This window comes from Bufo bufo, chromosome 2 (assembly GCF_905171765.1).
Source record: "Bufo bufo chromosome 2, aBufBuf1.1, whole genome shotgun sequence".
In the NCBI taxonomy this organism is placed as follows: domain Eukaryota; kingdom Metazoa; phylum Chordata; class Amphibia; order Anura; family Bufonidae; genus Bufo; species Bufo bufo.
In genome coordinates this window covers 706,175,990-706,199,338 of record NC_053390.1, presented here as the reverse complement: position 1 = coordinate 706,199,338, position 23,349 = coordinate 706,175,990, and the positions used below count along the sequence as shown (strand labels likewise).

Here is a 23,349-nt window from a genome sequence, read left to right as displayed (position 1 = left end):
AGCCAAAGAGTTTTTTAAGGGAAAGAAGTGGAATGTTATGTAATGGCCAAGTCCATCACCTGACCTGAATCCGATTGAGCATGCATTTCACTTGCTGAAGACAAAACTGAAGGGAAAATGCCCCAAGAACAAGCAGGAACTGAAGACAGTTGCAGTAGAGGCCTGGCAGAGCATCACCAGGGATGAAACCCAGCGTCTGGTGATGTCTATGCGTTCCAGACTTCAGGCTGTAATTGACTGCAAGGGATTTGCAACCATGTATTAAAAAGTGAAGTATTTGGTCCCTTAACAAGTGGGAGGCACATATGCAAACTGTTGTAATTCCTACACCGTTCACCTGATATGGATGTAAATACCCTCAAATTAAAGCTGACAGTCTGCAGTTACAGCACATTTTGTTCGTTTCATTTCAAATCCATTGTGGTGGTGTATAGAGCCAAAAATGTTAGAATTGTGTCAATGTCCCAATATTTATGGACCTGACTGTAGACTTTCACTAAAGAAATTATTTAACAGATATTCATCAAGATTTGAACTCTACACTTCCTGTATGTCTGGCAGAAGAGTTACGGTTACACTACAGACCTGCTCCGTTGAAAAGCCTGAATCTTCTGTGCTTAAAAAGCTATTTTCTTCACATTGGTATATTACTTAAATGAAAGGAAAAAAAATTGCGCCATCTACCGATCAACATAAATAATATGTTCTCTATATCGTACAGCTTATTATGAATACAAAATATTGTTTTGTGATATTTCATACTAAGAAAGTTACAAAAACGTTAATGGTTTTCGCTTTGTTATTTTTTTGTAACAATTTTGCAGAAAATTGTAAATTTCACAAAAATAGTCAGCACTGGTCTCTTCCGAGGTCAGGCAGAGGACTCCAGTGTTTGGCATCCCCTGCCAACACTGCGATTCGCTGGAACAACACTCCAGCCAATGGCAGCGCTATAGATGCACAGGAAAGGGCTGAACCTCTCTGCAGGCAGCCATTCTAGCTGGTGACTGCGATTTGAGCTTTTCCTGCTGAAAGAAGAAAAGAAGAACATCTGGAATTGTTGCATTTTTCCATTTGCAGCTGTTCCAGATCCCTAAACCACCGTCCATCCCTGTCCTTTTTTTCGCGGACGCCATTTGGTCCGTGTGCTTTTTTTGGTAATTTTTTATTATTTTTTTTTTTTTACAATTTTACTGCCCTGCACCACTTTTCTGCAAGCAAGCGGTGACCACCAAGCACTGATCAGTCTGTAAACCACGGTTTAGCACATGGGCTAATTTTTTGGGTGCAGATATTTTTTTCCCATCAGTTTTTTTTTAAAGTAATAGTTAGAATCATATATAAGGCCAAGTTTCTCTGCAGACTGCCTGATGTTGTCGTTGAGAATCCTCATGTATTGCTCTTTTTTGATGGTGCCGTTTACTGTGATTAGGTTCCCTGGTCCATTGGCTGAAAAACACCCCCAAAGCATTAGGTTCCCACCACCATGTTTGACAGTGGGGATGATGTTTTGGGTTGAAGGCTTTTCCTTTTTTACGCCAAATGAAGGAAACATCATTGTGACCAAACAATTCAATTTTTGTTTCATCTGACTATAACACAGAAGACCAGAAGTCGTCTTCTTTGTCCAGATGAGCTTTTGCAAAGGCCAAGCGAGCTTTTGTGTGCCTGGTCTGCATCCGTGGAACCCAGCAGTGTGCAGTGTCCGTTGGATTGTCTGCCTTGAGACATTGCCACCAGCAGAGCCCAGATTCACCAGGATGGCCTTGGTGGTGATCCTTGGATTCTTTTTCACCTCTCTAACTATCCTCCTGGCCAGCACAGGTGTCACTTTTGGCTTCCGACCACGTCCTCTGAGATTTTCCACAGTGCGGAACATCTTTTATTTTTTGCTCAAATGTAAATAAAAGCTGAGAATTTTTTTTTCCCCACAATAATGCCTCTTGTACATCGTCTTATTATCTTTTGGGAGACACCTATGTAATTTCCCGTCAAAAAATTACTTGCTGGTTGAATAAAAAAGTAACTTTAAGTCAAAATTTGCCAGGGGTATGAATAATTATGGGCAGCACTGTAATATATATATATATGTGTGTGTGTGTGTGTAAGTTGATTTTAGATAGTGTTTTTTTGTATCTGCAGTAAATTTTTATACTGCAGTGTCTGCACCAATAAGTACCTTTTTTTATGTTCGCTTTTGTGCTCAGTATTCTTTTATTTTTTTTGGTGTAAAAAATACATTTATTGTTAAACAGAAATCAATTTTAGGCAGTGTTAGTGTAGATTTTTGCACACACATCTGTGTGGGTGCATCCTGCGCCTGCTGAGCGCTGATCAGAAACATCAATTTTTCTGATCGGTCTGCTCCATTTACTGTGCAGATTTTTTTTTCCCTGTTTAGTTAAAAATATATATATATATTTTGTGACACAGTAAGGGGTTGTGTCTGGCAAGGCAGGTATTTTCCTCCCAGTATGTGCGGCTGGGCTGGTTTCCAGCCAGGTGAGGTCAAATACCGGATCGGATTTTAAATACCGGATCGGATTTTAAATGCCGGTCCGGGTTTTGGCAGCACCTGACTGTCCATAAATGGATGACGTTGGCTGTTTTTGGGATCTGAGGCTTTGCGCCGTGCTGGGGAAACAGGCCCACTAAAGCCTGCTGAGCCAGGTGACTTGTGTTATATGAACTTTCCATTGTGTGTGAATTAACACCAAGACTGCAAAGTTACGTGCTGTTTTGTGCAATTGCCTCAAGTGTGAATAAACACTAAAATTTTGAGTTAATAACTTGTATTTTACCTCTGTACTGCGCCTGCTTACCCTATCTACCAGAGCAAACCCCCACTATATCTATCTCCTGCCCGTCTGGGCTCTACCTAAACACATAGGTTTCTCTGACTCACCTCTAAGTATCGCTTAGTGTCAAGGTCTCAGGCTCCAAGCCTTAGCAGGTTCCCCTCATCAAGCGTCAGTCCACACAGGTTAGAGACCAGGTTTCGCATAGCCTTGTGGCCCCTCAGTCCTCCTGACTGAGACCACACATAAAGCCTCTGATTTAGGTTCACAGACACTTCTCCCTCCCGTCCCAGACTGACACCCTGGGAGGTGCTTTATGCCGGCCTGATTACAGCAGGCCTCACCTGCGATCACCTTCCTGCTAGGGAAAAACCTGAGGAACCTGGGAGAGATATACCCCCATTTCGGGACTTTCCCATGCATTTTACAGTTCACACTGCCACAAAATATATAGATTTACATATATAGAGAAATAAATTTGTTAGGTATTGTTGAGCGCTGATCAGAAACATCCATTTTTCTAATCGGTCTGCTCAGTTTACTGTGCAGTTATTTTTTTTTATAAACTGTACCACTCAATTGAAAAACAAACTGAAATCTTTTTTTAGGTGGAGGGAAGAGAAAAAAAAACTAAAATAATGTGGTTGCATAAGTGTGCACACCCTCTTATAACTGGGGATGTAGCTGTGTTCAGAATTAAGCAATCACATTCAAAATCATATTAAATAGGAGTCAACATACACCTGCCATCATTTAAACTGCCTCTGATTAACCCCAAATAAAAGTTCAGCTGCTCTAGTTGGTCTTTCCTGAAATTTTCTTAGTCGCATCCCACAACAAAAGCCATGGTTCACAGAAGGCTTCCAAAGCATCAGAGGGATCTCATTGTTAAAAGGTATTAGTCAGGAGAAGGGTACAAAAAGAATTTCCAAGGCATTAGATATACCATGGAACACAGTGAAGACAGTCATCATCAAGTGGAGAAAATATGGCACAACAGTGACATTACCAAGAACTGGACGTCCCTCCGAAATTGATGAAAAGACTAGAAGAAAACTGGTCTGGGAGGCTACCAAGAGGCCTACAGCAACATTAAAGGAGCTGCAGGAATATCTGGCAAGTACTGGTTGTGTGGTACATGTGACAACAATCTCCCGTATTCTTCATATGTCTGGGCTATGGGGTAGAGTGGCAAGAATAAAAGCCTTTTCTTACGAAGAAAAACATCCAAGCCAGGCTACATTTTGCAAAAACACATCTGAAGTCTCCCAAAAGCATGTGGGAAAAGGTGTTATGGTCTGATGAGACCAAGGTTGAACTTTTTGGCCATAATTCCAGAAGATATGTTTGGCCCAAAAACAACACTGCACATCACCAAAAGAACACCATACCCACAATGAAGCATGGTGGTGGCAGCATCATGCTTTGGGCTGTTTTTCTTTAGCTGGAACTGGGGCCTTAGTTAAGCTCGAGGGAATTATGAACAGTTCCAAATACCAGTCAATATTGGCACAAAACCTTCAGGCTTCTGCTAGAAAGCTGAACATGAAGAGGAACTTCATCCTTCAGCATGACAATGACCCAAAGCATACATCCAAATCAATAAAGGAATGGCTTCACCAGAAGAAGATTAAAGTTTTGGAATGGCCCAGCCAGAGCCCAGACCTGAATCAGATTGAAAATCTGTGGGGTGATCTGAAGAGGGCTGTGCACAGGAGATGCCCTCGCAATCTGACAGATTTGGAGCGTTTTTGCAAAGAAGATTGGGCAAATCTTGCCAAGTCAAAATGTGCCATGCTGATAGACTCATACCCAAAGAGACTGAGTGCTGTAATAAAATCAAAAGGTGCATCAACAAAGTATTAGTTTAAGGGTGTTCACAGTTATGCAACCATATCATTTTATTTTTATTTTATTTCTTCCTTTTACCTAAAAGATTTCAGTTTGTTTTTCAATTGAGTGGTACAGTTTTTAGGTCACGTTAAAGGTGGAAAAAGTTCTGAAATGTTTTATCTTTGTCTCATTTTTTTACATCACAGAAACCTGACATTTTAACAGGGGTGTGTGTATATATATATATATATATATATATATATATATATATATATATATATATATATATATATATATATATATATATATATATATATATATATATATATATATACACACACACACATACATATATACACACACACACACACATACATATATACACACATATACACATATACATACACACACTGCTCAAAAAAAATAAAGGGAACACAAAAATAACACATCCTAGATCTGAATTAATTAAATATTCTTCTGAAATACTTTGTTCTTTACATAGTTAAATGTGCTGACAACAAAATCATACAAAAATTAAAAATGGAAATCAAATTTTTCAACCCATGGAGGTCAGGATTTGGAGTCACACTCAAAATTAAAGTGGAAAAACACACTACAGGCTGATCCAACTTTGATGTAATGTCCTTAAAACAAGTCAAAATGAGGCTCAATAGTGTGCGTGGCCTCCACGTGCCTGTATGACCTCCCTACAACGCCTGTGCATGCTCCTGATGAGGTGGCGGACGGTCTCCTGAGGGATCTCCTCCCAGACCTGGACTAAAGCATCTGCCAACTCCTGGACAGTCTGTGGTGCAACGTGACGTTGGTGGATAGAGCGAGACATGATGTCCCAGATGTGCTCAATTGGATTCAGGTCTGGGGAAGGGCGGGCCAGTCCATAGCATCAATGCCTTCGTCTTGCAGGAACTGACACTTTAGCCACATGAGGTCTAGGATTGTCTTGCATTAGGAGGAACCCAGGGCCAACCGCATCAGCATATGGTCTCACAAGGGGTCTGAGGATCTCATCTCGGTACCTAATGGCAGTCAGGCTACCTCTGGCAAGCACATGGAGGGCTGTGCGGCCCTCCAAAGAAATGCCACCCCACACCATTACTCACCCAATGCCAAACCGGTCATGCTGGAGGATGTTGCAGGCAGCAGAACGTTCTCCACAGCGTCTCCAGACTCTCTCACGTCTGTCACATGTGCTCAGTGTGAACCTGCTTTCATCTGTGAAGAGCACAGGGCGCCAGTGGCGAATTTGCCAATCTTGGTGTTCTCTGGCAAATGCCAAACGTCCAGCACGGTGTTGGGCTGTAAGCACAACCTCCACCTGTGGATGTCGGGCCCTCATATCACCCTCATGGAGTCTGTTTCTGACCGTTTGAGCAGACACATGCACATTTGTGGCCTGCTGGAGGTCATTTTGCAGGGCTCTGGCAGTGCTCCTCCTGTTCCTCCTTGCACAAAGGCGGAGGTAGCGGTCCTGCTGCTGGGTTGTTGCCCTCCTACGGCCTCCTCCACGTCTCCTGATGTACTGGCCTGTCTCCTGGTAGCGCCTCCATGCTCTGGACACTACGCTGACAGACACAGCAAACCTTCTTGCCACAGCTCGCATTGATGTGCCATCCTGGATAAGCTGCACTACCTGAGCCACTTGTGTGGGTTGTAGACTCCGTCTCATGCTACCACTAGAGTGAAAGCACCGCCAGCATTCAAAAGTGACCAAAACATCAGCCAGGAAGCATAGGAACTGAGAAGTGGTCTGTGATCACCACCTGCAGAACCACTTCTTTATTGGGAGTGTCTTGCTAATTGCCTATAATTTCCACCTGTTGTCTATACCATTTGCACAACAGCATGTGAAATTGATTGTCACTCGGTGTTGCTTCCTAAGTGGACAGTTTGATTTCACAGAAGTTTGATTGACTTGGAGTTACATTGCTTTGTTTAAGTGTTCCCTTTATTTTTTTTGAGCAGTGTAATATATATATATATATATATATATATATATATATATATATATATTTATTAAAAAAATCAATTTTAGTTAGGTAGTGTTAGTGTAGATTTTTGCACGCACGTGCATCCTGCAATTTTTTTATACTCCTTTTCGCTATATTTCAAATTTCTTACAAACCCTTTCACGTGTGAAAAACACAAAATACAAACCCCTCACACTAAATAAAGATTTACACATTTCACACGTCACGCCCCAATAAAATAAAAAGTGCCCGTCCGTCCCAACGTGTATACTCAGCTGAAGAGGCATACGCCATGCTTGAACTGCAATATATATATATAAAAGCGGCTTACCCTCCGGTTACTCTGGAAAAGGTGCTCCATCTCTGCGACTTCACCCCATCACAAAAACATTAGAAAAAAAACTGATATGATTATGGATAGGCACACTTCATCTGAAACACTCTAAAAACTAGATATCCTTAAATCATTTATTAAGAGTTCTCTCAAACAAAATATACTATAAATATAAAATTACCATAAGTATCCCCCCAAAAATAATTGCATCTGTTCTAAAAATAAAGGATAATAGAATACATGCATTAAAATATAAAACACTGGATGTTGCTTGCCTCAGATATGCCATGCTTGCCTCCGATACGGAGTCCGCCAGTGAGGGAGAAGAGGATGCCACTTTCCTCTACACCTCTACCCCCTCATCAACATCAGCTGATGAGGGATCCTCTAGAAGGCGCCCCAGAACAACAGCTTAGGCAGCCCCCCAGAGTGATCCCTTATGGACCCCACCCCCCTGACGATTATCAGCCCCAAATTACGGATTTTGAGGGCAGCTCCGGAATACAGATCGACTGTGCGGGGCTTCACTGAAATAGATTTTTTCAAAATAATCTTCTATGAAGATTTGGGAAATTTTATGGTGGCCCAAACAATTCATTGATCAGAACTCTACATTGGCATACGCTAGACCCCTAGGTTGGACCCCAGTAAGTGCAGCAGAGATGATTAAGTTTTGGGGACTCGTGCTGCATATGGGCAATATAGAGAAGCCAAACTTTAGAAAATATTGGTTTTCGGACATTTTCTACCAGACTCCAATTTACAGTAAGACCATGAAATTCCTACACTACAACGACAATGCACAGTGCCCACCCCAAAATGACCCGACATTTGACCGTCTGTTCAAGGTTAGGCCTGTCATTGACCGCTTTATTGTTCAATCACTTTTATTGAAGACAATAATATAGCATAGAGCAAAACATCTTGACTTGAAATTCTGTTACTGTTCAATAATTACAATATCCAAATACAGTTAACCCATCACCTCACATGAAATGCATATCTGGTAAAATAGATAACCACTATTGGCAAGATGAATAACCTAATTCGGTGAGCATAAGGAAGTACAAGTACAAAACAACAGACATATAGACAAAGAGGGGAAGGAAAGAAGGGGAGGTGTATACTGTTTGGCATCTTAATGTTCTATACAGAATTCACACTCTGAAATCTGGTCTAACCAGGTTAGATACGCTTGAGAACCCTTAAATAGAATCCAGGGTATCCACATTTTAAAGGTATCTCATCTGTTCCTTCATCCTCCGCCAATAATTCCTCTATTCTGCGGATCTTTTCGAACGTGTCAAACCAATCCCTGATGTGTGGGGTGTCATGAGATTTCCAATATCTGGGTATGACCAGGCGAGCAGCCTGCACAAAGAATCTTAAGAGGTCCCTTTTTAAGGCAGAAATGGGACCAGGGAGCATGGATAGCAATGTCCCTTTGAGGGTCCACTGTATTGCTTTAAGGCTCATCTGATTATACAGATCATTCAAAAGCCTTCCAGAAGGGAGTCAGATGGTAGCACTGCCACCAAATTTGGGCCATTGTACCTGCCTCGCCTTCACATAGCCAACACGTGTTCGGACAGGTAGGATAGAAAGAATGTTGAAGTGCTGGTGTCCTATACCACCTGGACATAATCTTGAAGTTCTTCTCCTGTAAACTGCAGCTAATGGATGATTTGTGCGATAATGTCAATGCTCTCTCCCATTGTTCTGCAGGGAAGGAACTTCCCAACTCCCTCTCCCAAGCCGACACATAAGGCAGGGAAGATGGGGGACCTCCGTCCTCCTGGAGCAGCCCGTAGATCAGAGACACAAGATGTGTGGGTGGGGTTGTTTTGAGGCAGAGAGATTCAAAAGGGGTGAGTTCCCTAGATAGAGTCGTGATAGGACCCAATGAAGATATGAAGTTTTGAATACTGATATAGTGAAACCCATGCCCCTCTGTTGCTCCCCCCAGGAAACGAGTAAAGTGGGTGAATAGCGTCCTTCCTAATAAACTGATATGCCCAGGTGTTTTCTTCCCTGCGGAGTCCCAGCAACGTCAGCTGTCCCATCCCCAAGGGAAAGTCTGGATTATCAAATACAGGAGTCATGGGTCCCAGAAAGGTTGTAAGACCTAGGGACACCGCATATTTATCCCACATATGCAATATTCCCGATGTTAGTGGGGGGGAGGTGCGGGAGTCTATTTGATTTAGTGATCCAAAGGAGATCTTGGGCTGGGAAGCCCACTTCCTTCCTTTAAAACTGAATCTAGCGTTTGGATAGACCACTATGGAACCAATCTAAAACATACGAAAGGAGTGCAGCTCTATAATACATTGTAAATCAGGGAGCCCCACCCCCTCCCCTCAATCTGGATCGAACCAGAAAACGCATACCCAACCAAGGAGATGAGCCTGCCCAAAAAAAGTCCAGGAACATTGATCTGAAGCAAAACGAACAAGTGGAAATGATGTATCAAAATATAAGTTTATTATAAAATATAAAATATGGAGAAACTACAGGATGATATACAAAGATACGGAAAAGCACAGGGTAAGTGACGCCAATCAATCACCAGTACTACTGTGAAATATAACAGTGGCGGGTCTTTTTTAGAAGGATGCCCGGCCACTGTCCGTGGTCCGGATCCCGAAAGGGCAGGCTACAATCTACGCACCCCAGTACACAAACGGAAACATTGGAACGGGAATGGCCGAGGGAAGAGAGCAAAGAACTAAAGGTAATAAATCTTTCTACCATTAGTCTCACCTCAGCACAACAACAGGTTTTGCAGAAAGGCTTATCTTTCTCTCCGGTTGGCAGATTTGACTACTTTGAAGTAGTCAAAGATTTAGAACTATTTGCCCGGAAATTACTGTTTAAAAAATATTACAATCGTGGCCATGAGGCTACTGCCTCTATGTCACCAGTTGAGAGACAGGCTATTAGAGACCTGGAATCCCTTTTGAAAGATCAGGTGGAAGTGACACCTAGTAGATCTCCCATACATCTGCACAGGCGCTCACAGACGTTCCCCCCCAAAACATTATGCCCCGCAGTGGACGTCTTTGTGAAGCTTGTCAAACGAGATCTAAATATCGATCACCCATATATTAGGGGGGATAATTTGACACGCTCACAGAGACAGGCACTGCGTGAACTTCAAGATCTTAAAGAGGTAGTGATTAAACCTGCCGATAAGGGGGGGAATGTCGTGATATGGCCTGTGCAGATGTATGAAAAGGAGGTTTTTCGGCAATTGAACAACAAACAATGCTACAGTAGGATTGAGAGAGACCCCACCTCCATCTATAAGAAGGAACTTGACGATATCTTGAGGGATGCCTATGATCAGGGCATCATTACCCTTAAAATGATGGAGGGTTTGCGGGTTGATTTTCCCGTTAAACCTACTCTATACCTGCTCCCCAAGGTGCACAAGAGCCTTACCCATCCTCCTGGACGCCGATCGTTTCGGGGATCGGGAGTCTGTGTACCAATGTGGGGAGGTTTATCGACTTTTTTCTGCAAAAAAGTGTGGAGATTCTCCCGTCTTTCGTAAAAGATACGACTGACATGTTGAGACGGCTGAACGGAATCCATGTCGATCATGACGTAGTTCTCGTCACATGCGATATCGTATCGCTATACACGTCTATATACCACGACCAGGGAGTGTGCGGGCATCCAGATCCTTTTTAGTCATGACCGATTACGAGAATGACATGATTGAATTTATTTTGGCGTTATTAGAATTTACATTGACGCACAATTATTTTCTTTTTAAGGACCGCCTCTTCCTGCAGCTCCAGGGGACAGCAATGGGGGCATCTTGTGCCCCCTCATATGCCAACCTGTTCCTGGGGCTGTGGGAGAGGGAGGTCGTCCACGACACACCTGGATACGATGCCGCACTCCTATGGTCGAGGTATATAGACGATGTGTTCTTCTTATGGCAGGATACTATTCCTGCCTTAGAAGACTTTTTGGCTCGTCTTAATACGAATACACGCAATATTAAACTTACCTGGAAATACAGTCTTACGAATGTCGAATTTTTGGACATAATGATTATAAAGGGTCCTGATGGATATCTGTCCACTGATCTCTTTAGGAAGTCCACAGCTGTCAATGCCCTTCTCCACGCCTCCTCTGCTCACCATCCGAATACGATACAAGCAATACCCACAGGGCAATTCCTAAGAACTCGCAGGATCTGCTCTAATGATGAGCATTTCGAACAGCAGGCATCAGCTTTGACGCAGCGATTCCTTGAAAGAGGATATCAATGTAATACGATCCAGCGGGGCTATGAGAGGGCCAAAAAAACATCAAGAGACTCGTTGCTGGTGAGTAGAATTAACAACAAAACCAAAAAAGACAACAATGTGAGATTTATCACCCCATTTAACAATAAGTGGAGGTTTATTCAGTATATTCTACGTAAACACTGGCCGGTCCTGCAAACGGATGGTGATCTGGCAGTGAGCCTTCCGGCCTATCCTCAGATCACTTGGAGAAGGTCGCGCAATCTGCGCGACATTCTCACTAAGAGCCACTACATACCCAAACCTATGGGAGGTATCTTTGGGAGTAAGGGCCCAAGCTGGAGTTCTTTCTCCTGTGGATCCTGTGCAGCTTGTAGATACATGGCCCGCTCCACTGCCTTTTGTGATTCGTCTGGAACCAAGAATTTTAAGATTGTACATCACATTAACTGTAACACGGAGGCAGTGATATATCAGATCACATGCCCATGTAACTTGTTTTACATTGGCATGACCAAGAGAGCCCTCAAGGTATGAATATTGGAACACATTTGCAAGATTCGGTCAGCTGTAGGGACACCAGAGAGAGATTGGGAATCACTACAGGCAGTCCCACAACACTTTTGTAAGTTCCACAGATCCGATCCAGGGGGACTAACGGTGAAAGGCATTGACAGAATCCATCTAGGATCCAGAGGCGGGAATATTAAAATAGCTTTACTCCGCAGGGAAACTAAATGGATAGTCACCCTGGATACCGTTATACCCCATGGCCTCAATGAATTTAATAGCTTTTCTTCCTTCCTATGAACATCTCGCGAATTTTAACTGCAGGGTATATTTATGTTTTTTATTTATATTTTTCTATACTATAATATTGTATGTCTTTTTTTCTTTTCATGAGATCCATATATTCAGTTTCCTGGGATTCGGTGGCGGTAGATCCTATAAACCAACCATGAGAAAATACGACCGACATGTGGAATAACACCAGATACAAACTACTAGCAACATACATATATGCAGAAATGTATCACTAAACATATTGTATCGTCTTATCATGTCCGGAATAATACTGTTGGTTTCGTATTGCCTAGGATCATTTTGGTTCTTTCGAGTCATCGTTTGTTTTTAGATTAGGATGCCTCACATGTAGGTGGAACGTCAATGATTGATCCTGCTCCACGTAATTTGTGTCCCTTGGGCCCTGGTGACATGGGAGTTCCTTGGTCGACCCCATTGGCGGCCGTTGCTGCCAGTGGTGCCGCCCCTGGTACTTCCACTCCAGATCTTAGGCATTTTCTTGCTTCATATATTCTGTATCCTCTAGACCTTGGTGGGCTGGGAGTTCCCTGGTCGACCCCATCGGCGGCCGTTGCCGCCCGTGGTGCCGCCCTTGGTACCTCCACCCCACGCTTTTGGTCATATAGCCACCTTGGATGGGTCTAATAGGTGGCACCCATGGGTACCAGTGCACTGAGTTTTGTTATTCACCAGGAAGCTATTTCCTGTAATTTATTAATTTATTAACTGTCACTTTTTGTTTATGTATAGACAAGAATTTCTATGCCCATATGATAGTATTTCCTTTTTAATTATGAATATAGGATGCGTCTCGAACTATTAGGTTTTGTCGAACAATTATATAAGCATACTCGCGCATCTTACATAGATTGGTTTTTAATCATGTGATTCATTACTATATATCGTGTATTATACCATCCTTGTATTTATAATATATACACATTAATATACGGCGCATGTACTTAGATATATATAACAATTTATGTCTTGTCACAATATCTTATTATATTCACATGTATTTATGGCACTTTGGTTCCATGCATCATGGTCCCCTTATATACGTTTTTTGTATCCACTGGTTGCTTTAGTGTATGTGTGGGCCAGAACAACGATTTGCATATGAATAGGCCCTGTCCCATACACTTACATACTTATATTCTACACCATTTTTTTATTTTTTTTATATTTAATGTTTTTTTCACATAAGCCATTTTTCTGGTTTCAGACCCGTGTTATTTGTTGGGGGACTCAACATGGATATGTGAAGTGCAGATCTTTAATAGCGTCATTGCCACTTACGGGATTACGGCGTTCGCTGGCCCTTTATTTACTTCCTGGGAGTGGCGGGTCACCTGCGTTCCACTGGGTCGCGGATTACGCATGCGCTGCACGACGCCATCTCGACGCGCTCCGTGACATCTGTAAGCGCCGCGCATGCGCGGTGAGCAGATGGGGACGCGCTGAGTGATGGCGCCGTGTATCATGGAGTTTTCCGCGCCCGAGCATGTGGACCACAGGTGTGTTTCATGAAGGTAATTCCCCCCACCCACCCATCTTATTTTCAGCCTATATATACCCTGCCTACATACTACTCTGTACCTCCTGACGAAGCCGTTGAGGTGAAACGCGCGTCGAGGTCTCGCGCTCAGGGTTTGACTTTCCATCCATCACCATGTCCTCAGGTACGTCCTGCTACTAGTATTGTATCACATCGTTCATGGGATCTTTGCTTGTATCCATAGTGAGTCCCCTATATATATATATATATATATATATATATATATATATACTTTCCGTGCATATTGGTACCATCCCCTTTTTCTGACTGAGATATTCATTTCTATCTTTAGTATCTATCATTATATTGGCCAGTCTAGATATTTATGCACTGTGTCAGGTGTGAATCAGCCCATGGATTATCAGGTATGGTCATTTGCACAGTTGGTGCATAGCCCAACAGTGGCACTCACCATCCTGGTTCTCCTTGAGCTTTGATTTGGATTCATGGACTGTACCCTACTGTATGTTATATTTCACAGTAGTACTGGTGATTGATTGGCGTCACTTACCCTGTGCTTTTCCGTATCTTTGTATATCATCCTGTAGTTTCTCCATATTTTATATTTTATAATAAACTTATATTTTGATACATCATTTCCACTTGTTCGTTTTGGTCTATGATGTTTTTCAAGTGGTAAATTATAGCTGTCTAGTTGGCAGTTGGCCTTTTTTGTAGGTTAATACATTGATCTGAAGGCCTTAAAGAATTTGCATGGTAATGGAATGGGAATAGTTCTGAAGAAATACAATATCCTCGGTAGAACATTCCTTTTTAATGTATGTATTCTCCCAAAGCAAGATATAGGTATAGGTAGAGTAGAGGTTAGCTAGTTGAGAAGGGATAGCTGTGCCCAAATAGGTTATATGTCCCTGCATCCAGTGAAAGGGGAACAAAGTCTGTAGTGTGTGTACAGTGTTAGACGGTATGGTAATATTGAGTATCTCAGACTTATGGAGGTTTACCTTGAAGTTGCTAAGGTTGCCAAAGGTCATGAACTCCTTCAAGACATTGGGGAGACCAACAACCGGGTCAGAGCAGTAGATGAGGAGGTCGTCAGCATAAATGGCTATTTTAGATTCCAGATTCCCCAATTTGAATCCCCTGATAGACTTGTTAACCCTGAGAGATCTGGCCAGGAATTCCATGACCATAATGTATAAGTAGGGGGAAAAGTGGGCACCCCTGCCTGGTACCATTATGTATCTGAAAAGAGGCTAATAAGTAGCCATTAACCTGAACTCTAGGGTTTTGATAAAGGGAAAGGATTCTGTGCATCATGTTGGGACCCAAGCCAAAAGCCCTCATAGCCTCTCCAAGAAAGACCCAGTCCACTCAGTCAAAGGCCTTTTCGGCATCAATCAATCCATTTAGTAGGGAGCCAAACAGACTGGATCGTGGCCTCCAGGTCGCTTGTTTGGACCGTTTCAGCGACCCCTCTTATCCGCAAGTTGTTTCTGCGGTGACAATTATCTATGTCGTCTAGGTGGGACAACAGTTGAGAGATTTGTTGGGAATGGGCCTTCAGTACTTTCTGATGATCATCTAAGTGCACATGTATAGCCTCCTGTGACTTTTCTGAGACTTTAACACGGTGACCCAAGTGTTTAGTTTCCCCCTTCAGTTCCTCCATCTCCGCGTGGTAGGTCTGTTCCAGCCTGAAAATGAATTTCTCCAAGTCTTCCTTCTTGGGTAAAGCTTGCAGCTGAGCCCGGAGGTTCCATCCCCCGGCAGATGCGCACGAGGAAGGGCTTCCCGAGTCTCCGTCTGAAGGTGAGGAGCGCGCGCTGTGATGTAATGCCGGGAGAGACGCTCCGGCGGCCATCTTGGGAGTAACCTGCGGTCCTGCTGTGTTAGGCTGGGAGCCGAAAAACTATTGAATGCTGGCGTTTTCTTGCTGGTGTTCTGTCTCAGAGGTACCCTTAGCCGTTTTCCGACCCATCTGGCTGGTGTGTCTTTTCCTATGGACAGCTATGATAACCGGAATAGTGGGAGAGCCGCTCTTGTGCACGTCCTACTCCATCATGAGCAAGCCACGCTCCCCCATTGACCACTTTAACACCAGGTATGCTGAGGTGTACAACCCAGATAAAAATGTCAGTGTAGATGAGTCCCTATTACTTTTCAAAGGGAGGATTAGATTCTGCCAATACCTGCCTAGCAAACAGGCAAGATATGGCAAAGATACACACTTTGTGAGAGTAGCTCCAGGTACACCCACAAGTTCTGCATTTACAAAGGGAAAGATTACCGGATAGAACCCCCAGAAAGCTCCCCCATCCTAGGCGTTAGTGGGAAGATCGTGTGGGTTACCACCTCTATGTGGATAACTATTATACCAGCATACCCCTATTCATGTCCCTAACTGCCAGAAGTACTGTGGCTTGCGGCACAGTGTGCAAAAATCTGAGATGTCTCCCTAGATCCCTGGTAGGGCAACCACTGAGAATGGGTGAAAGTAGGGCTCTCCTCTATGAGAACATGCTGGTGGTTAAGTACAAGGACAAGAGGGACGTCCTTGAACTGACCACCATTCACACTAACGCCAGCTTCCCTGCTCCTGTACGAGGTACCACAACCACTACCCCCAAACCAGTTTGTATCCTAGATTACAACAGGCACTTCGGAGGGGTGGATCTTTCAGATCAACTTCTGAAGCCCTACAGTGCCACACGAAAAACAAAAGTGTGGTACAAAAAGCTGGCCGTACACATTGTACAGATGGCAATGTGCAATGCGTACGTGCCATTTTAATCTGCAGGCTACACAGGAACTTTCCTTTAGTTCCAAGAGGTGGTTATCAAGGCCCAAATTTTTCAAAGCCAGGCCGGGGAGGGTCCCAGTACTTCAGGAAGTAATGGTGCCTATGTTTTTACCAGGGCAACATTTTTCAGGTCAAGTCCCCCAGACAAGAAAGGAAAGGACCCAAAAAAGATGCAGGGTGTGTACAAAAAGGGGGATAAGTAAAGACACCATTTACCACTGCGAAACATACCCTGAAAAACCCGGCCTGTGCATGCAGGAGTGTTTTAAAATCTACCACTCATCCATGGAGTATTAATTTAATTTCATCCATGATGTACCACCTTATATCTCTGATTTAGTCCGCATAGCTTACAGATTCACTTTTCAGCAACCACTACATATTCATTTCTGTGAAACACCTATTAGGTCAAAAGTGCCCTTTCCACCCCTTAAATGGTAATTGTCATATTTTTTTTATTTGCTAGTTTATTAGAGCTAGGCATGTATACCTGAGTTAGTCTGTCAATGATTGTCAAAAGATCTGTAATTACCTTATCATAACAGCTTTCATTAATGTCCCCTGTCCCTTTCCACTGCTCCCTTAAAAGACCGTTTCTAGGGCTTGTCTGTCTTCCTTTTAGTATAAGCAGAAGACAGAGGGGCGGTCTTCCACACTGCATGCCTGCATTAGGCTTCAGAGTAAGGAGGCATGTCTCTTAGTAATCCAACTAAGGGACAAACTCAAGGAAAACAGTGGTATGTGAAGAAACTAAAGATTGCCTTATGCATAATGTTGCTGCAGCAGTAACATATGATAAAACAGATTTTTTGATGAAAACATGACAGTTAACCTTTAAAATGTTCGTACGGGGGTGCTCTTCCCAAAACGGGGTCACTTCTTGGGGTTATTAATTTCTGGGGACCTCAGGAATTGTTTAAATGCGACATGGCACCTAAAATCCATGGCTGCCAATTCAGGCCTGCCAGCAAAATCCATATTTTGCCGTTTGCCTGCTGTGCGTCTATACAGCAGGGTACAAGCCCATATGGGGTGTTTCCTGAATGGGGAGAAAATGGGGAACACATACTGGGGTGTATTTTCTCCTTTAATCCCTTGTTAGAGTGAAAAATTGGGGTCTGCTAGTAATTTTTTATTTTCACAAATGTGTGCTTTGAAATCCTTTAACAAGTGTTTCCGCCTTCTGTGAGACGCCAGTTTGCTGAAAAGTACCCTTTCCACCACTTAAAATGTTTGTACGGGTGTGCTCTTTCCAAAATAGGGTCACTTCTTGGTGTTTTTAATTTTTGAGGAACTCAGGAATATTAAATGTGACATGGCACCTAAAATCAATGTCTACCAATTCAGGTCAGCACAATCCATATTTTGCTGTTTGACTCTAGAGCCCTGCTGTGCGCCCATACATCATTTTTTGAGCACATATGGGATGTTGCCTTATTCAAGGGGAAATGGGGAACAATGTGGGGTGCATTTTGTCCTGTTACCCTTTGGGAAAGTGAAAAAGCAACTTTTTTGTGAAAAAAAAGCAATTTTTCATTTTTACTGCCAAGTGTTTCCTAATTCTAGGAAATACCTTTGAGGTCAAAGTGCTCACTACACCCCCTGAAATATTCCTTGAGGGGTGTAGTTTTCCAAATGGGGTCACTTTTTGGGGCATTCCACTGTAGGGCCACCTCAGGGTGTCTCCATATGCGACATAATTACCAATTACCATTCCACCTAAATCTGCTCTCCTAAAGCAATATGGTGCTCCTTCCACTCTGAAGACTGCTGTGCGCCCATACATCAGTTTTTGAGCACATATGGGCTGTTTCTGTAAACTCCAGATTCAGGGTAATAGATTTAGAGTTTTATTTGGCTTTTAACCCTTGATGTGTTGCAGAAAAAAATACCGTATTTTTCGCCCTATAAGACGCACCTAGGTTTTTTGGGAGGAAAATAAGAAAAAAATATTTTTAACCAAAAGGTGTGCTTTTGGTGGGTTTGGAACTAATGGTGGTCTGTGGATGGCACTATTACTGGGGGATCTGTGAAGGACACTGTTATGGGGGGATCTGTGGATGACAGACACTGTTATGGGGGATCTGTGGATGACAGACACTGTTATGGGGGGATCTGTGGATGACGGACACTGTTACGGGGGGGGATCTGTGGATGACGGACACTGTTACGGGGGGGGGATCTGTGGATGACGGACACTGTTACAGGGGGGATCTGTGGATGGCACTGTTACAGGGGGGATCTGTGGATGGCACTGTTACAGGGGGGGGGATCTGTGGATGGCACTGTTACAGGGGGGGATCTGTGGATGGCACTGTTACAGGGGGGGGGGATCTGTGGATGGCACTGTTACAGGGGGGGGATCTGTGGATGGCACTGTTACAGGGGGGGGATCTGTGGATGGCACTGTTACAGGGGGGGATCTGTGGATGACACTGTTACAGGGGGGATCTGTGGATGGCACTGTTACAGGGGGGATCTGTGGATGGCACTGTTACAGGGGGGATCTGTGGATGGCACTGTTATATATGTGCCATCCACAGACCCCCCAGCCCATAACAGTGCCATCCACAGACCCCCCCCAGCCCATAACAGTGCCATCCACAGACCCCCCACCCCCACCCCTTAACTGTGCCATCCACGGATCAGCCCCATCCGCCCCCCCCCCCCCCCCAGTATACAAATATAAGATGTCTTATTCAATTAAAATGTATTACATATGCCCCCTCACTCCTAAATTCCTAATAGTACCTTACATCCTATTCCTAATAGGTTCTGTACAATGCCGGCAGGCAGGCCGGGCGGGCGGCGCGTCACTCACTGACGTCACTTGCCTGCGCCGCCTGCTTCATTCATAAAGTAGGCGGAGCAGGCACGTGACATCAGGGAGTTACGCTGCCGCCCGCCCGGCCTGCCTGCCGGCATTATACAGAACCTATTAGGAATAGGATGTAAGGTACTATTAGAAATTTAGGAGTGAGGGGGCATATGTAATACATTTTAATTGAATAAGACATTTAATATTACTATACCGGAGCGGCGGGGCTATAGTACACTGACTGCACCGCCCCGCTGCTATTCCGGCCCCCAGCTCCTCCTCCCAGTCCCTCCCCCGACCCCTGCTCGCTCGTACATCGCATCCAGCGATGTTAAAGTGTCAGCATTCGCCCCATAAGACGCAGGGGCATTTTCCCCCCATTTTTTTGGGGGAAAAAGTGCGTCTTATGGGGCGAAAAATACGGTAGATAAAAATTTAAAATCAGCAAAAAAAAATGTGAAATTTTGAAATTTCATTCCCATTTTCCTTTAATTCTCATGGGGCACCTAAAGGGTTTAACAAAGTTAGTAAAATCAGTTTTGAATAGTTTAAGGGGTGTAGTTTCTAAAATGTGGCGATTTATGGGTGGTTTCTAATATGTAAGCCCCACAAAGTGACTTCATAACTGAACTGGTCCTTAAAAAAATTGGGTTTTGGAAATTTTCTTAAAAATTTTAAGATTTGCTTCTAAACTTTTAAGCCTTCTAAAGTCCCAAAAATTAAAATGTCATTTTCAAAATGATCCAAACATGAAGTAGACATATGGGAAATGTAAAGTAATAACTAGTTTTGGAGGTATTACTATCTATTATATAAAAGTAGAGAGCTTTAAATTTGGAAATTTGCTATATTTTTGTAAATTTGGTATTTTTTTATAAATAAAAATGAAATATTTTGACTCAAATTTACCACTGTCATGAAGTAAAATATGTGACGAGAAAACAATCTCAGAATGGCCTGGATAAGTAAAAGCGTTTTAAAGTTATCACCCCATAAAGTGACATGTCAGATTTGCTAAAAATGGCCTGGTCCGGAAGGTGAAAAATGGCAGGGTCCTGAAAGGGTTAAATATCACAAAACAGTATTTGGCATGCCTGTAATCATAACCCTCACATATTTATGCAGATTGACAAACAGTGTTTATAAAAATGGGGGTAAACTGTTTGGCTGTATGGAACGCTGACATTTCTGATTACATCCCTGCATCCAAGCCTGCTTGAAGCCCTGCTGGATAAAACCCACCCTAAAGGGTCCATTCACACGTCCGCAACCGTTTCGGTCCGCAAATTGTGGATTCCACAAAACACGGACACCGTTCTATTTTTGTGTGGAGCCGCGGAACAGAAGTGCGGATGTGGACAGCACATATTGTGCTGTCTGCCTTTTTTGCGACCCCATTGAACATTAATGGACCCTAAGACACAGCATTATTGCTGACCTCACGTCTACAGGGCAGAGATGGAACAGAACACCTCCCTGAAAGGCAAGGTCACGGATGATGTTGTGTCTAAAGGACAGAGCCTTACAAGCCTTGCCCACCTCAGATACAAATGTGATGTCATCGGGATAGGGAACCAACACAGTGGAAAAGGTCACGTGACCTCGAAGGAGCGCAGGAAAAAGGGATCACTACAAAATAAACAATCACTATTAGACAGTGGCAGTATGTGTTGTTTCTAGTCAATTGATGCTGAAAAATGCAAAATCGGATTACCCCATTAAAGGCGTTTTCCCAGATACACCAATTAGCTCTTTTTAACTCTAAAGTGCAGCCATCTTTCATTTTGTAATATATTGTATTTACCATTTCTGCCCCTATTGCCCAATATGGAACACACTTGCATGACCCCATCAGTTCTCCTCTGTCCAACTTCCTGTGCCCATCTGCTAGCAGACAGGCCTTCTTGTCTGTGCCGTATTCTGAAGTGTGAAAGCACATTGAGTTAGCATAGCTGGGAATGAGATGTGTCCCTCTGATTTCTCTGAAGCAGGGAAGATCCGATGATCCAGATCTTCTCTGCTCCACCACAGGAAAACAGGAGGACTGGAAGAACACACCTACTCTCCACCCATGCTACTAAGATGGACATGTACACTCTAAAATACAGCACAGACGAGAAGAACTGGCTAGTAGAACAAATGGCTGTGGGAGAGAGGAGAATGGACAGGGTCATTTGAATGCATTCGGCAACAGAGGCAGAATTTGTAAATACGACACATTACAAAATTAATAGTAGTAGTACTTATTTGAGAGCACCATTCATTTCATGGCGCTGTACATCTAAAAATGGGGTATACATTCATTATATAAAACACGTACCACAAGTACCACAACCATGAACTTATTAGCATACTGATATTGCTGTGAGGACTTATAATCTACTAGGGAGGGGGAAGGACATAGTAGGGGAGGGTAAAACTGCTCATCTGGCTGTGTGGTGGCAGCATGGGCGGACTGGCCATAGCCCCTACAGGGAAATTTCCCAGTGGTCCAATGTTCAAAGGACCACCCATGCCCTCCTCTTGACCGCTATCCAGGTACCTAAAGATCTGATGCTCTTAGAAATTATTTAGGCTACAATGTGGTATCTGATTCTGATGAGGTAGTATTTTGTACTGCACTGTGGTATTGCTGGTCTGCCCGTTTCTGTTGCTCCACCTTCTGTCAATTTGGACCCACCAGAAAACCGGAAAACCTCTTTAAGGAGCCAGAAAATTATCAATTTTTTTTCTTCAAACCAACCAGAGACAGCAATGTCTGATCAACTGTTCTCTCTTTAAATTTGATTAATAGACGTTAAACTACTTTTGGCTGGGTTAGCAAATAGTAGGAGACACGTGGATGGCAAATATACTGGAGGATCAAACTACAACAAAGGTGTCTGTACTCTGTTATCATGGAAACACATAGGACTCCAGAGGAGCTGTACATACAAAAAACTTTTTTTTAATTAGGCCTATTTAAAATTTCTGCTTTTTAGATGCATTGGAATAATAATTGATTTAGAAGGTTGAACCTTCCCTTTATGAACTGCTGATATAATATACAGTAGAGAAACATAGAATGTGTCGGCAGATCAGAACCATTTGGCCCATCTAGTCTGCCCAATATACTGAATACTAGAGGACAAACATACTGTAAAGAATTACACAGATCACTTCTAACAAATAAAACAGATTCTATTTGAATAGATGGTCATTTTTGCAATGATTGTGCTTGTTAAGTAAAGAAAATACATTTTTCAATATCTATTAAATTATAGAAATGAAGAGGAGTATCAAATAATGACATTTCATTTCAAATGTGCATAAAAGAAAATTTCATTTTACTTAATCATTTAAACAGAAATAGCATTACATAACCTGTATGACTAATAACACAAAGGCAGTGAATTGATCATTTTACAGACCTTTGGTGGCAAGTATTTCAGAAAGAACAATGCGCAGACTACGAGACCGTGCATCCCTGCTAGGTATCAAACAGAGAACTAGCACCTTGGCGCAAGTCTGCAGGAACTGGAGCTCCGCTTCTGTGTTTTTTAAGCAGGAATGAAGAGCAAAGGGTCTTGGCTCTTCATCCTGTCTGGAAGAAAAATGAACAAAACAAGAGGGAAGGGAAAGAAACTGAAGTTAAATGAACACACATATGACTACATCCCAACTTTCCCAATTTTTTTATTTTTATTTATTTAGGTCTTTAAGCATTTTCACCACAAAAAGGACCCATAAGGGGTGTGCCTTGTGCAGATCTCCATAATAAGGGGTCAAATAAACAGTTTGTCCCTGAAACTGGGGCAGGAAATAAAAATCTAAAAGCAGCCCCATGTTGTAGGCGGGTCCAAATTAACAGACAATGGGGCAACACAACTAGGCAGGGTCAGAAATACCATAGCGCAAAATAGCATCCCAAAAAAACCATATACCCCAGGGCAGCACAGTATATTGCCCCAAAAGCTGTCACCCTGTGGTGCCCATCAAATCGCTACCGTTTTCTGTCCTCCCGTTCTTTCTGATTAAGGTCTCATGCACACGACTGGAGTTTTTTTGCAGTCCGCAAAAAACTCAAGCTGCCCGTGTGCCTTCCGCAATTTGCGGAACGGAACGGGCGGCCTATTGTAAAAATGCCTATTCTTGTCCGCAAAACGGACAAGAATAGGACATGCTATTTTTTTTTTTTTTACAGGGACACG

General features: G+C 43.1%; 1 protein-coding gene and 1 long non-coding RNA gene across 3 annotated transcripts in view; one reads left to right on the top strand and one right to left on the bottom strand.

Annotated features, from left to right (window-relative positions):
* The window catches only part of LOC120990160, a 954,651-nt gene that overhangs the window by 744,989 nt on the left and 186,313 nt on the right, over positions 1–23,349 (top strand). The window lies entirely within an intron of this gene.
* SNX25 (sorting nexin 25) overlaps positions 1–23,349 on the bottom strand; it is a 221,617-nt gene that overhangs the window by 78,814 nt on the left and 119,454 nt on the right. For both annotated transcript variants that reach the window (XM_040418740.1, XM_040418741.1), the window contains exon 4: positions 22,570–22,742. In XM_040418740.1, coding sequence (XP_040274674.1) covers positions 22,570–22,742 — 173 coding nt within the window. The remainder of the gene's footprint in view (positions 1–22,569; positions 22,743–23,349) is intronic.